Source organism: Eutrema salsugineum, unplaced genomic scaffold (genome assembly GCF_000478725.1).
Source record: "Eutrema salsugineum unplaced genomic scaffold, Eutsalg1_0 scaffold_19, whole genome shotgun sequence".
Taxonomy (NCBI): Eukaryota; Viridiplantae; Streptophyta; class Magnoliopsida; order Brassicales; family Brassicaceae; genus Eutrema; species Eutrema salsugineum.
The window spans coordinates 1,910,822-1,924,669 of record NW_006256838.1 but is presented as its reverse complement, the minus strand read 5'-3'; the positions used below and the strand labels follow the sequence as shown (position 1 = coordinate 1,924,669).

At 34.7% G+C, this 13,848-nt stretch overlaps 3 protein-coding genes across 3 annotated transcripts; 2 read left to right on the top strand and 1 right to left on the bottom strand.

The window, feature by feature from the left end:
• Positions 1–2,708: 2,708 nt before the first annotated feature.
• LOC18019796 (VQ motif-containing protein 25) lies at positions 2,709–3,342 on the top strand. Its single transcript, XM_006402754.2, has one exon. It carries the CDS (start codon positions 2,726–2,728, stop codon positions 3,263–3,265), a length of 540 nt encoding a protein of 179 aa, XP_006402817.1. The 5' UTR covers positions 2,709–2,725; the 3' UTR covers positions 3,266–3,342.
• Positions 3,343–3,707: 365 nt separating this feature from the next.
• LOC18019795 (probable plastid-lipid-associated protein 9, chloroplastic) lies at positions 3,708–5,566 on the bottom strand. The gene is made up of 7 exons (XM_006402753.2): positions 5,236–5,566; positions 4,855–4,976; positions 4,678–4,761; positions 4,476–4,572; positions 4,167–4,383; positions 4,039–4,091; positions 3,708–3,956 (listed from the first exon to the last, which is right to left on the bottom strand). The coding sequence occupies exons 1-7, from the start codon at positions 5,470–5,472 to the stop codon at positions 3,861–3,863; spliced, it is 906 nt and encodes a 301-aa protein (XP_006402816.1). The 5' UTR covers positions 5,473–5,566; the 3' UTR covers positions 3,708–3,860.
• A 6,384-nt stretch (positions 5,567–11,950) lies between these two features.
• On the top strand, positions 11,951–13,762 carry LOC18019794. The gene is made up of 6 exons (XM_006402752.2): positions 11,951–12,081; positions 12,289–12,381; positions 12,487–12,604; positions 12,863–13,235; positions 13,337–13,391; positions 13,505–13,762. Exons 1-6 carry the CDS (start codon positions 11,974–11,976, stop codon positions 13,577–13,579), a joined length of 822 nt encoding a protein of 273 aa, XP_006402815.1. The 5' UTR covers positions 11,951–11,973; the 3' UTR covers positions 13,580–13,762.
• Positions 13,763–13,848: the final 86 nt, after the last annotated feature.

Here is a 13,848-nt window from a genome sequence, read left to right as displayed (position 1 = left end):
AGGGGTAGAATAAGAATCAGGTTCGTCATCTATGCTAGAATTTGTAAGTTTACGGAGCAAAGCAGATTTAAAAAAGTAGCTAGGATGCATCTGATAGTGATATGATAATATCTCATGCATGACTCTTTGCAATACTATCATTAAAGTTATCAAACAAGTTACTATCATTTCCTCAAATTAAGTCATGGGCAGTTGGATTTACAAAAAAAAAAAAAAAAAAAAAGAAGGTAATCATAGATTCATATTGACTTTGTTGACAGAATACAAAAACCAAAAAAAAATATGCAACAAAATAAAATAAAATAAAGTTTGTATGTTGGGGGTCCACATTCCAGCTGAGCAGAGATGTACAAAAAGATTGGAAGAGGGAACCACGTCAAACAAATACGGGGAGGACCACAATCTATACAGCTTAGATATGGACGCGTGTCTAACATCTAACGGCGTAGTTACCCGCATGTGGGCCGAATCTAGAAGAGAGCACAAGACTCTCGTGTGTTCGACTCTGTGTCTCTGACGCACGCCGTTGCTGTACAAACCAGACCCCTTCATTAGTTTAAGTGTTAAGTTTCAGCTCTCTCTCTCTTTTTTAATTCTAGCCGTTGGATGTCTTTCATATCTCTACTCTTCACTTCTACATCCAACGGCAATTAATCGTTGTATCTTGTAGTGATCGTTCACCATTGAAGTCTATTTCCCTGTATATTTATATATAGCTTACCTAATATTAAAAAAAAACAACCATAGTTTAATTTAGTTCGAACTATCTGAGACAAAGTTCAGATCGTGCGACAAAAACCTAGGGGGTTATTTAAGGTTTAATTTGTTTTTATTAAGATGATCGATACACGTATATGTACTCTAAGTACCAATTTTTGTGTTGAGGTATTTTAGTTATATATAGTAGGACGCTAGTTGTCTTCGTTATTTTATTTTCTTGTAAAGTTGTCATAGCTACATATATTAATTAATGATATATATATATATATAGCTATGCCTATGCGTATTGGTATAAAATTCTTTTCTTATTCGTGGTTGATCACTAATATAGTTAAGTATATGAGCTTGTTGTATATAGATTTCGATTTGTTTTAGATAACTAATATATATATATATATATGATATATGTAATAAATTGTATATACAGTAACTATATATATAGTACGTTAGATGAGATAATCCAGAAAGATATATATATATAATATATAAGTAATAAAACATTTTTGTTAAAATTAATTATTAGTATTAATCCTTTCTTTTCTACTGGTAAAATAAAGTTGTCAGTTTTGATAAAGAAGAAGGAAAAGAAGAAAACTTGTCAAAAATAGACGCACGGAAGTGAAAGTGTGAAACTGCCTCGTGCATTATGAGAAGAAGGACGTAAGACAACTAAAGGTAAAAGGTGAGTGAGAATCACCGCAGAGTCATGCCATCTCCATGTCTTCACATTCTACTTTATCATTTACCTCCAACTTTTCTACATTATATTTTGTCTCCATTTGATGATTAATATCTTCTTTTGTTTTGTTTTTTTGTTTGACAAAGGGCTAATATCTTCTATTGTTCTCAAATGGTCTTCTTTAATATAAACTCATGTGAATACATTAGGATGTGTGTATAAGGTAGTTACTTTGAAGATTGAACTATCAATTATATCGTTTCAACACACAATGCAGTTTTTTTTTCTTTTTTTTTTTGTGTGGCTAAAACTTAGTTAGAAACTGATGTGAGTTGAAGGTCCATAATATACTAATCTATGCCAAAATTGATATATATCATGACTAACATAATAATATAAATATAAGTAAATTTACTTTCATATACACCAATTATATATATATATGTTTTGTTTCACATTGAATTGTTGAGTCATATTATTATAATATGGGTATACATAAAGCCGTATTAATTCTTAACAGGTTAGTTAATTAATTCATATTATCAAGAAGTTTAGTACTTGTGGAAAGAACAAAAAAAAATACAATCATAAGTTTGTTGAGTTTGTGTGCATTACATGGGGCCAAGTTTGTGAAATCTTACTTATTTGTTTAATCAATGAATTAGGACCACCTGCATTAATCTATTATACACTAGCACAAACAGACACAAAACATAAAGATTTCAATTATTACGTTAAATATTAAAATGAGATATTAAAGAAATTACAACATGAGGACTTGGTTAGTGGGAGGGGATATGCCCTTCTTGTTCGTCTGTTTCATATATTGGGAGGCATACTTACACAGTTACACGAAATTAATTAATCCGACTAGTTTCATTTTTTTGTTTGTTTGATTAACAAGTGAATTTATTTTAATCAAATTCAATAAATATATATCAACAAGAGTACAAGACCAGAGATTTCTGTTAACTACATATGTTTGTAACTAACATAGAGAATTTACGTGGCAACTATAATAAATTTGAATATGTGTTTTGACCACAACGTGGGTTTCCCGGTTATCAACTATAACAACCATTAAATTAGTTGCCAATCGCTAGTTCATATATATAAACTCCACATATCACAGTATTTAACAGGATTTAAAATACTGATCAAGAGGAATGGTTTAAGATAATAAAAGTGTTTGTTGCTTATCATTTCCTCTCCTCCTATATAAGCTTTACATATATCCACTTACAATCACATTCACCAACTCTCTCTCTCTCTCTCTCTCTCTCTCTCTCTCCCTCTCTAGGAAAGAAACCCTAATTATTTCTAAAAATGGAAGCCACGATCTTCGAGAAAAGAAGAACCTCAACATCAACCATAGCGATGCACAAACAATCATACTCAATAACCAAATCAAAGCCAAAGATCCGAATAATTCACATATTTGCTCCTGAGATCATCAAGACTGACGTTGCCAACTTCCGTGAGCTCGTGCAAAGCCTAACCGGCAAACCAGAAGAACGTGGCGTTTCCAAAGCAAAACATAGAAGAGACATTCAGCGTCAAGTCCAAGACATGATCAGCATGGAGTCACTAAGAGAACCCGACCATGGTGATCAAAGGTTTTGCTTAAACTCGGAAATGGAAGATAATGAAGAGATCTCGATGACTTGGAACGGTAATAATGGCGTTGGTGAGAGCTCAGGAGGGTTCTTGAATGGTTTGGGAGATTTCGAAGGGCTTATCCAAGAACTTGGTGAATTTCCTTATTTGCCCTTGTCCATGGACGCTTCTGCTTCTTCTAATTCGTCTTCTTCCTCTCATTTACATGGTGGATCAATTTTCTCAGATTCTCGTCACCAATTCGCGTAACTCTTGTCTCTCAAACGAAGTAACAGTCTGTTTTCTTGTTTAATTTGTGTCTTTTATTCTGTTTATTAGGTTTTTTTTGTGGAAATAAATTTAATTTATTATTATTTTGTTTAATAGGAGACTAATTAATTTATTTGATGAAGAGCTTAGACTCCATTTTATGTCTCCATTAATGTCTTACGATTTGTTCATCGTGTTAAACACTAATACATGTCATTTAAACTATTTATTGTATCCATTTTTAGTTTGTTTTCTTCTACGTCCTCTATGCGATTTTGACACAAAAGTACACGCTACTGATTGAATTAGCATCTCTTTCAAAATATTTGCTTGAAACCCAATTCCTAATACTATAGAGGGAAGAAAAAACATGAAAAGATAGTCTTCGAAGGAGGACCTGTAAACTCCTCTTTTGTTCAAAGTGATGACAAATTTTTGATAATCGACTTAGACAAAAGACAACGTAGAAGAAGAAAAGAGGTCTCAGTGTGTCCGGAGATATATGTATTGTGTTCAAGGTTGGTAAGTTGTATACACTTTTTTTCTCTTTTACATTTACAGACAGAAACAGGGTAACATATGCATGGACCTGTTTCTAACTGTTGTATTCAAGATTATCTACAATGCTTGATGAAGACGATGTTTCCACCCTCGTCAGTACTTCAGGCACTCCCGCGGTATCTCTTACAATCTACACAACAACAACAGAGAAGACCCGTTTAATATTTTGGTAAGCTTCAACTTCAATGAACATAACATTTTCATGAACTTACAAGAATCTCGTCGTCTAGATAAGATATCATGAAGAATCTCTGGTAAGATCCACCTGAAAGTCCAACACCGCGTGGTTACAATGTTACCTTGTGAGGAGGAAAAAGTTAAAATGTTGGTTATGGCTTACCAAGTGGAATTCTTAGACCATTGGTTAGAGTGCCCTTGATAGGTTCAGGAAGCTGCTGCAACGTGGTGGTAGCTTGACCAAATAAACCTCTTAGCTGTTCAGGTAATGCTTCTTCGATCACCGTTGGCGACTCGAGCATTCCCTCTAGATACTCTTCTCTCATCCTCAAAGGCCCTTCCACTGTCAGTTTCGATGACAGAATGACTTTGTTTTCTATCTGCATTTTTTTTTCCAACAGAGACAAATAACTTTTTTTTTTTAAGTGTGCATTATAAATCCATAGTTCTTATCAGGGAAGAGTATATTAACCATGTTTAGCAGTTTGATGTTTGCGGTGGCCTTTGTGTTAGCATCCTTAATGACTATGTCCATATTGGATAGACTCGCCAATGTGGAAGGAAACCTCCTGAGACAATTCCAAACAGATAAGAGGAATGCTTACAAAAAAAATGTAGGGATATGAACAAAATGTTTCTAAGCTTATCGATGAGCAGATTGTAAGAAGACTGACTCGAATATAACCCGAGCAGCAAGTGAGCCAGGAGTGTTGGATCCAAACCACTCGAAACTCCATCTCCCTTCAAGATAAGGAGACCTGGAAAGCTATTAGGAACCAGTTAATGGCACTGTCCCTAAGAAAAAAGCACATAAGACCTTAAAAACCTGAAGCTGAAATCAAGACACATACGTGGTTGGTCTAGGAGTTGGGTTAAGACGCTCAAGAGTCGTTATCCTCTCATTCACATCAATCTTTTGCAAATCAGTGATCTTCCCTGTAACTAAAGCCTCGAAGCCTCCAGCATCATTGAACTGTAATCTAAAAATGGTTTTCAGAAATCTAACAGAGAGAATCAAAAACACTATTTCACTAATAAAGTTGCAACCTTTTAATTTCCATCCAAGCAATCTAAGAATTTCCGATACCGGATTACCAAATTCAACCTAATTCTCACCAATTTCTAAGCAACGGGGACATAAGGAGAGCATCTCAAAACTTCAAATTCAGATTTTGGAAATCAAAGACCTAAATACGAGAGAAAAATAAAATGGTATTTAAGAATGACTTTACGGCTAGAATCAGCGATTCCTTAGCAGAGAGACGCTCCATTTCTCTGGCGTAAACCGAAGGAATCCCTTGAATCGCCTCTTGAACCATAGCTCTACATATCATTCTCCGGCAGCAACTCCTCCTCCAACCCTTCTTCTCCGGCTGAAAATTGAGAGACGACGGTGGTGACGCGGCGGATGAGAAGCTCAACCGAACCGCACAAGTCCCAGAAACTGAACCATGTTGTATCAATGCCATTGAAGAAAAAGAAGGTAGAAAGGGGAAAGTCAAAGATTGGTTTGATATTTCGCTGCGTTCTGAGGAATGAAGAAGAAGAAGACGAGAGAGAGCGAGCGAGCTGAGTCTTTTATTTACTGTTTAATTTAATAAAGAGGACTCGCAATCAAATGTGGCCAATCATCTTTAGTCAATGTGGATTATCAGATTAAATTAGCTTTTCACATGTTTATTAGTTTTTCATTGTCAATAAATAATACTAATAATGTGGTTATTTTAAAGAGTAATATCACTATATACTAATAGATAATATAAAAATTAAGTGGTCTTGAAAAGTGGTTTTGACCACATACTATTCACTGAAAAAAGTTCATAAAACCCATAAGACATATATCTGAAAAATTAAGTTTTCTCTCATGCGGTAGATCTTAAAGATACGAAAAGGTGTCAAGAAATATTGTGTATATTTCACATACAATTGTTCGCTGTAATCGAAACAAAATAGAGGAAAGATAAAACAACAAGGTCAATAGAGAGAGAAAGTAGTTATTTACCATTTTTTAGTTGGGTCCAACTAAATTACAGATGCTCTCTTATATTTTACATCACTAACTAATATGTTAACATATTAACAATAATATTGTACTTATAACATTTGGACAATACTTGTTATTATTGTTACCACGCTATCAAATATCGGATAACACGCCAACAAACACTACATATTATTGTTAACATTTTAATAAATATCTGATATTATTATTAGCACGTTAACAAATATCATATATTTTACTACACCATAGTAACAAACTATGTTAACATGTTATAATACTTAGATATTATTGTTAACAAGTAGAAATATTAACATATATCATTGTTAACAAATATAGATGTTAACATATGTCATTGTTAACATGTAACAATAAGTATTGTTAACATGTTAATTTGTATTAGCATAATCCGGACAAATGATAACACTCATATGTAGTTATCGGATATATATACATCAAATTTAGCAAACGATAACCATAATACATAAACCGTTATATCGCATCTACCACATATGATACACCATATCTTGTGGCAGGTGACAGGTGTCATTATCCAGAAAATAATTATCAAGACTATCTCTGATCCCAACTGACGAGCATTAAATGCTGCTGTCGGTTAATTTCTCTTTTTTTTTTGCAAATGTAGTGACGTCAATTGGATGTATGGGTAAAAATGTGAAGTTTTGCTGATGTGGCATAAGCCACTTAATTTTAAAATATCTTTTGGTATATATTTAATTAAGTGGTCAAATTTTGGTATATACTAAATGATCCTAAAATTTATAACCTCAAAATTTACTGTTATAAGAAAAATGTGACATACTATTTCTTACAAGAAAAATGTGGTTATTTAATTTTGTTTTTGTGTGGCTTAGACAAGTGTCTTTCCTCAACAATATGATCAAATGTATGCATTGGTATCGGTACATAGAAAACCGATATCAAACCGGATAAACGGGAGGCGGATTTTCCCACAAAGATTTTCCCACAAAAGTTGTCAGCATTCATACCTCCAAACCTTTAAAACATAGTCTCCCATTATTTGTTTGAGCTTAATGTTTTTGTTTTGAAATATAAATGTTTAGAAAAAAAAGGAAAAACTTACAATACGTTAAAAAGAAAACTTGCCATTATAGTACGCGTACTTCGGAAAATTGGCCTATGCCAACTTAATCTATTGAAAAATGTTAAATTTAAACCTAAACAAATTTTCTGGTGTAAACATACTTAATTGTTATAAAAATTTGAATTTCATCCTTAAGCTATTGTTTTTGTGCGTAAACCAATTTCCATCCAATCAGTGTTAACAATCCGTTAAACGAACGTTTATGTGACATCCACGTCATCAACGGTGTCGTTTTGGATTTGCGGATTTAACAAAAGAAAACTAAAATTGTTTAGTTATAGGAGAAAACGGCATCGCTTTGTTTTTTTTTTTACTTCCTCCTCTTTCATTCAAACCTTTGACACTCGACGGCAACATAATCGATTTAGGGATTCAGAACCAGTCGGAAAAGTACACTCATTCATAATTTTATTCGAACTGCTCTCTCATGTATTCCCAATTCGATTGGAGAAGACGAAGAAGAGAAAAAACCTAAAGATAAGAAAATTAGTTCCAATAAGAGTCTACTACAATGAAGCTGAATCTGACGGTGTCGTCTCTATCAAATTGAATCTCTGTTTTTTGTGTATCGTGTGTTTTGTTATTGAATTTCTTTCTAAAAAAAACTAAAATTTGTTCTGGAGTGTAATTACATATGCCTATGCTTTTTTTGTTGTCTATGAATATATTTCAATGTCAAGCCTATACAATTTCTCGGACCAAAAAACTTGATATAACCAGTACGATTAGATCCTAAATCGCTGCAGTTTCAAGCTCTGCCTGCAATCTCTCTTCTTCTTCTTCTTCCTCCTCCTCTGCAATATCTGTCCAGCTCGTCTTAGATCCACTCTTCATACAATCTGCAGTATCTTTGATATAAGCATCAGCATGTTCCAGGTGTATTTTCCAGGAACACCTCGGAACACCTTTGCATCTTCGTTTTGCTTTGTTAATTTTTACAGCAACTGCCGTTTTATGTTGCCGCAGCCGCCGATGCAGCGTCCGAGAAAAGAACAGACCCATATTCATGGAAATTATGAATCATGTTCTGGTCGAGTTTCTTTTCCTTCTTGGGTTATTTTTCATAGTTATGTAGCTGTAAATGAACCCAGCTGAAGTTTCCTAGTACCCTAAAATGTGGAATGAACAATGGAGAAGACAGTTCAAGAGACAAAAGTACTCATTAAGAGAACAAGAGAGGAGTAAATTGTCACCTTGTTTTCTCTTGCTCGATAGTCATTGTGACATGTTTGCCTTATCTTTTTAGCTCTAATAAATCTACCACTAAGTCCCATTCCTTGTTCGAGTGATTTCAGTTTGTGCAAAGTAATTCAGCTTCTTCTTTGATCCTCTCTGACTTCTGCAAAAACCCATTTTCACATATTAACACTAAAGAAAACATACATAACACTTGCATAATAATAAAAAAAAAGAAGAGTTGTTCTCAATTACTTTGTATAGTTCGAGGAGTATGTTATCAATGGAGTCTTGAGCCTCGAAAGGACAGAGATACCAAAAGGACTTGATGGCTTCAATTCCTTCATCAGATTGGTTTAACTGTTTTATCACAACCGCCATGTCCTTCAATGCACTATCGACTCAATCTCCAATGTTTATTGCAGCCCAAAATATTTTTTTCTGCCTCTTTGTCATCTCCGATCGAATTGGGGATACATAAGAGAATGAAACTTCTGCTTTTAAAGAATCATTCTTGGATTTACCGGTTTTCTTCTTGGGAGTTGTAAAATTTTTGGATTTCTTCAACTCCTCTTCATCGTCGTTGGTCATGAAAATTCTCTTACCCATTTCGTCCTGATTTTTTTTTTCTTAACATTGCGGATGTGGCGGCCACGTCAACAAGACTTGACCGCTCTTGGTCTCACCTACGTTTTAGCATAAAAACAAAAGTTTAGATATGAAATTCAAATAACTAAGAACTTGAAGAATGTTTAACCACCAGATAAAGTTTAGAAATGAATTTAACATTTTTTCATAGTTTAAGTAGAAAAAAGCCAATTTTCCTGCGTACTTCATATCGTATTAATTGATGTTTTAACATACATACTTATTTCCATTAATTTGTTTTCTTGGGGAAAAAATGGAAAGAGTCGTCGTTCCCATAAAGGACGATACTCAAATCTAACTTAAGAAATTATACATTGCAGTATAGTAATTAATTGAGGTAATTAAGTCACGCTGCCACGCTGCCAAATTAATTGATGTCGAGTATATATATTAGCTGAGGCTTGGATCCATGCAAAACTCCAAGTTGCTATTTTCTTGAAGTTTTCTTTTCTCCGTTACAGTTTGAAATCAAGAGTGCTTGCTTGTCCTGTTTCTACGAGTTCCTTATTTTCCCTGAAGAAGATGATGAAGTCTTCTTCCTCACTCATGAAGATTATGGTGAAATTCATGACCGCCGGTCTGATCCTAGCCCTTTTGATAACTTCCGTCGCCGCAAGAGGTGGTGGTGTGGTCGTGGCGGTGGTGGTCGCGGTGGTGGCATATTTTGGTTCGGTCATCATAAGAATCATGGTAATAGCGTTTCCGATGACGGATCAAATATGGTTTTGACGATGACGTGTGTGTTGTCTTGTGTTTTGTTTACGCTGCGTTTATAAAAGTGTCTGAAATTTGAGATTCTGAAGAACATATCAGAATTATGACTTTGTTCTTTAGAAGGCTTTTTGTGTGAGTAAGTCACGCTGTCGATCATATTTAATCGAACATTTGAATTAAAGATTTGTCAATTTGGTAAACAAAAAGCCTTCGTAGAGGAATATATGAGAACAGAAAGTTGAAAAAGAGGCTTATGAAGCATGATTTGTTTATGCTCGTCCTATAATACTGTATATTTTCTCTTCCACTCACCATATGGCTTAATTAGAAGCATTTGCTGTGTGTGAACAATCGACGATCCAAATATATTGCACTCAGCTTTCGCTACTCACATCCATCCGTTCACACATCACAATGATACACGATATTAAGTTCACAATCACATTCAAAATACACCGTACAAAATAGCATCTGATTTGTATATAGTAAGTAATTTAATGGCTATAGAGAAATATAATTTTTGATCCAAATTTCAGTCTTTAGCCCCCCAAAAAAAAAATTAAAAGGTAAAAAAAAAAAGATAAACTTAAATTAAGCTAAACTTATGAGCACTTTATTTTATTTTTCGATTTTATCAGCACTTAGATTTACTATATATGCGGATATGCCGTGCTTCATATCGTATTAGTTTGGATTTGCTTCAAATTACTATAATCCTCTTTTAATTTATAGATTAAAACGAAGAGTGCTTTCTCCTGAAGAGAAAATGATGAAATCTTGTTCCTCACAGACAGACAATGCCGTGTTTAGATCTGCGGTGGCTTTAGGCGAACTAAAAAAATGTGACCCTTACAAAAAATTAGTATTAAAATATCATCTTAAACATACAAAAAAATAATAATAACCAAAATTATAAAAATTATAAAACATAATTTTTCTTCTTTTCTTTTCTAAAAAATTATTTACCAAACTCACATAATCGAGTTGTTTAACCACAAATCAGACGGCTATGTAACGTATAACCGGGAATCGGCTGACAATCCAGTCAGACTTTTAAAAACCAAATAAATCTAGAAATACTAATTAAAAATTTTCAAACCGATTGATTCAGTCAAACCCAAACTTTGTTTAAACATTGGTTTTTAAGCTTAAAAAGATTTTAATTGATACTAGATTTTGTGGGTACTTTTAAAAACCAGATAAATCTGGAAATACTAATTAAAATTTTTCAAGTCGATTGATCCAGTCAAACCCAAACTTTGTTTGAACATTGGTTTTTAAGCTTAAAAAGAATTTAATTGATACTAATGCTTATATTGAAGAAAAATTATAGACCTCCTCATTTAGATATGGATGTGAGACTTTTTTAATTATACTTATTTTAAGTTTTTAGTTAAAATTTCCTTTTTAAATTTTCCTTTTTTATGTTTGAATATCCATAAAAATAAATATCAATAATACTAGTATATTGGCTTATCTTAAAGGAATAACCCAACAATATTTACCTCATTAACTATATACATGAACTAATTAATAAAATTGTGGCCTTAAACTTTTTTCAATTTTTGGTGGCGTTAGGCTAATGCCTAACTCACAAGACATGAAGCACGGCTTTGCTCACAGAAGATGATGATAGTGATGCAATTCTTGACCGGCGGTCTAATCTTAGCCCTTTTGATAACCTCCGTCGCTGCAAGAGGTGGACACGGTGGTGGCGGACACAATGCTGATGAGATTTATAGGACTCTATTACGGTTGAGATAATACAAAATCATAAGTACTCTCATTGATCAAGGGTTTACTTAATTAGATCACATATCTACTTTGTTCATTTGTTGATGTCATGATCCACATATGATTGAGAAGGGTTTACGTCTCCACTGTCTTGCCTACCTTTCTTTCACACTCCTTCGTCTGCATTGCCTAGTAAAGTAGTAATGACTCTATGTGTCTAATGTGTGAGCGTTTCTTGACATGTAATTATTTCTTCCTTCTTCATAAAAGTTACAGTAGTGATAGTCTTAAATCTCAATCTCATGTCTCAGCCGGTTTACTTTTGCAGCGTACCTGTTGGGCTGGGCCTTGTAGAGACAGCTATATACATAACAAAGGGGTAGAAGCCATTAACTTAGATCATTTAGACCCACCGAATTAAAGTCCTTGAAATGTCTGGTTTATACTCTACCAAGTCTAAACCGATGTCAAAAAAAAAAAAAAAGTTTTTATCAACCGGTACATATGCCTCAACGGTGGGTTGAGTCAAGCCCGAGTCCAAAACGCCTCGGATCTTCTTTTCGCCGCCGGAGAATGATCGCCGCCGTTAGAGCAGCGATTCTCAAGCCGCAAGCCAATCCTTCTCACCTCAATACTGCCTTTTTCCATTCTACTCCCATCCTACAACGCAATCATCAATCCGTCAGTCTCTCTCTCTCTCTCTCTCTCTCTCTCTCTCTTCTTCTTCTTCCTCTTCTTCTTCTTCTTCTTCACATTTGCTTGTATATGTGCTATGGATTATATAATTTCTCCGATTTCTTGTCCAGATTTTGGATATGTTTTTAGTGTTCAGAGTTTGAACCTATGGATAACTTGAATTTCTCCATTCGTCATCTATATATCTGTCAGAATTCAAAAGCTCGAAACAGGAGCTCTGGAAGAAATAGGGCAAAGCCAGACTTACGTCGCAATGTGAATGCTTTTGCAGAACATTTATTTGGGGTAATGTCAAATGTTCGAGCTTGTTTATCGGAATTGAACATTTTTTTCGTTTCATTGTAAAAGTTCTCAGTTTGATGCACTTTAGATACTAATTTGTTTCAACAGATTTGGAGTGATGGGTTTGATTACTCTGGTAAGCACGCCTCGTGGTTTGAAAAACAGTACTCAAGGGTTTGCAAAAGAAACCGGATTGGTAGACACATCCCTCATAGTTTGGATAAAAGTAAGACAACTCTTCTTTGCTTCTGGTTCCTCTTCTATGGCTGAAAACTGTACTATATAGGGATATACTAGTTTGGTAATTGCTTATACAATGAGGCCTTTGTTTCTTTTGTTCTATAGACTGTTTAGCTGCTAATGGTGTATATTTAAGTAAACAAAAGGCAGTCTTATGAATTTCTAGATTTGTTGTTTTGTTGTTGGTTTCAGTTAATTTGGATGTTGATTTTTGGTCACCAACAGTGCTTTTTAATCTGTGTAGGTTGTTTTGATTTCTGCGGAGTTGATGAGGGATCTGAAATCGAATACTTTATACGGACTACATTGGGTGGATCCAGGGGTTTCTCTTGCTCATTCACACATAAAGAGAGCAAATCTCGATGGAGATCCCGAGATTTCTCTGGTTCAAACACCCATGAAGAGGGGGAAACTCGCTCGTGGAGGTATTCTTCTAACAGTTCTGGACGATCTTGGGGCTCGAGACGACGATTAGATCAAGACGAAGATAAACAAGAACAAGACGACGGATATACTTCAACAGAATTCAGCGACTTAGGCTCAAACCAAGAGTCTCATAGACAGGAACTTGGTCTGAGTTCCTCAGGTCCCTTAAATCTTGAAGATGTCAAAAATGCGTAAGTAAATTAGTCACTTCATCTCATCATAGGGAAACTATAATTACATATATCATGTTTTATTTCTCATCTTGACTCTTGCTGGCCAACTTTTTCCTCAGATACCGAGCTTGTGCATTAAGATGGCATCCAGATCGTCACCACGACTCTACCAAGGTAATCCATACAATCTCTAATCACGCCTCCATTGTGTTTTGAGCTACTTAATGTGTAGAGCTCGGGATGCGTTTCTCGTCACTAATCACAAATTGATATGATATGAAACACAGAATGCAGCCGAGGAAAAATTCAAGCTCTGCACTGTGGCATATCAATCGTTATGCGAAAAGCTTGCCATGAACTAATAGGATAGTTTATCTCCTCGGGTTTTTGAATGTACACTGTGATAAGAGTTGGATAGGGTTTATCGACTCACCGGGTGCCTTGGTCAGAGTGAGTCATATTTAAACTCAGCTTTGGTCCAGTAATTCTTGTGTTAACAATGGCAGATTGTAGAAGCCTCCATTTGTTGATAGCTACTTTCAGAATCTGGTTTTGAAAAAAGGGTTCATATTTTTGGCTGGCACTCATGACCTATAAATGGTCAAGGCAATGCAGATGATCCTGAGCTAAT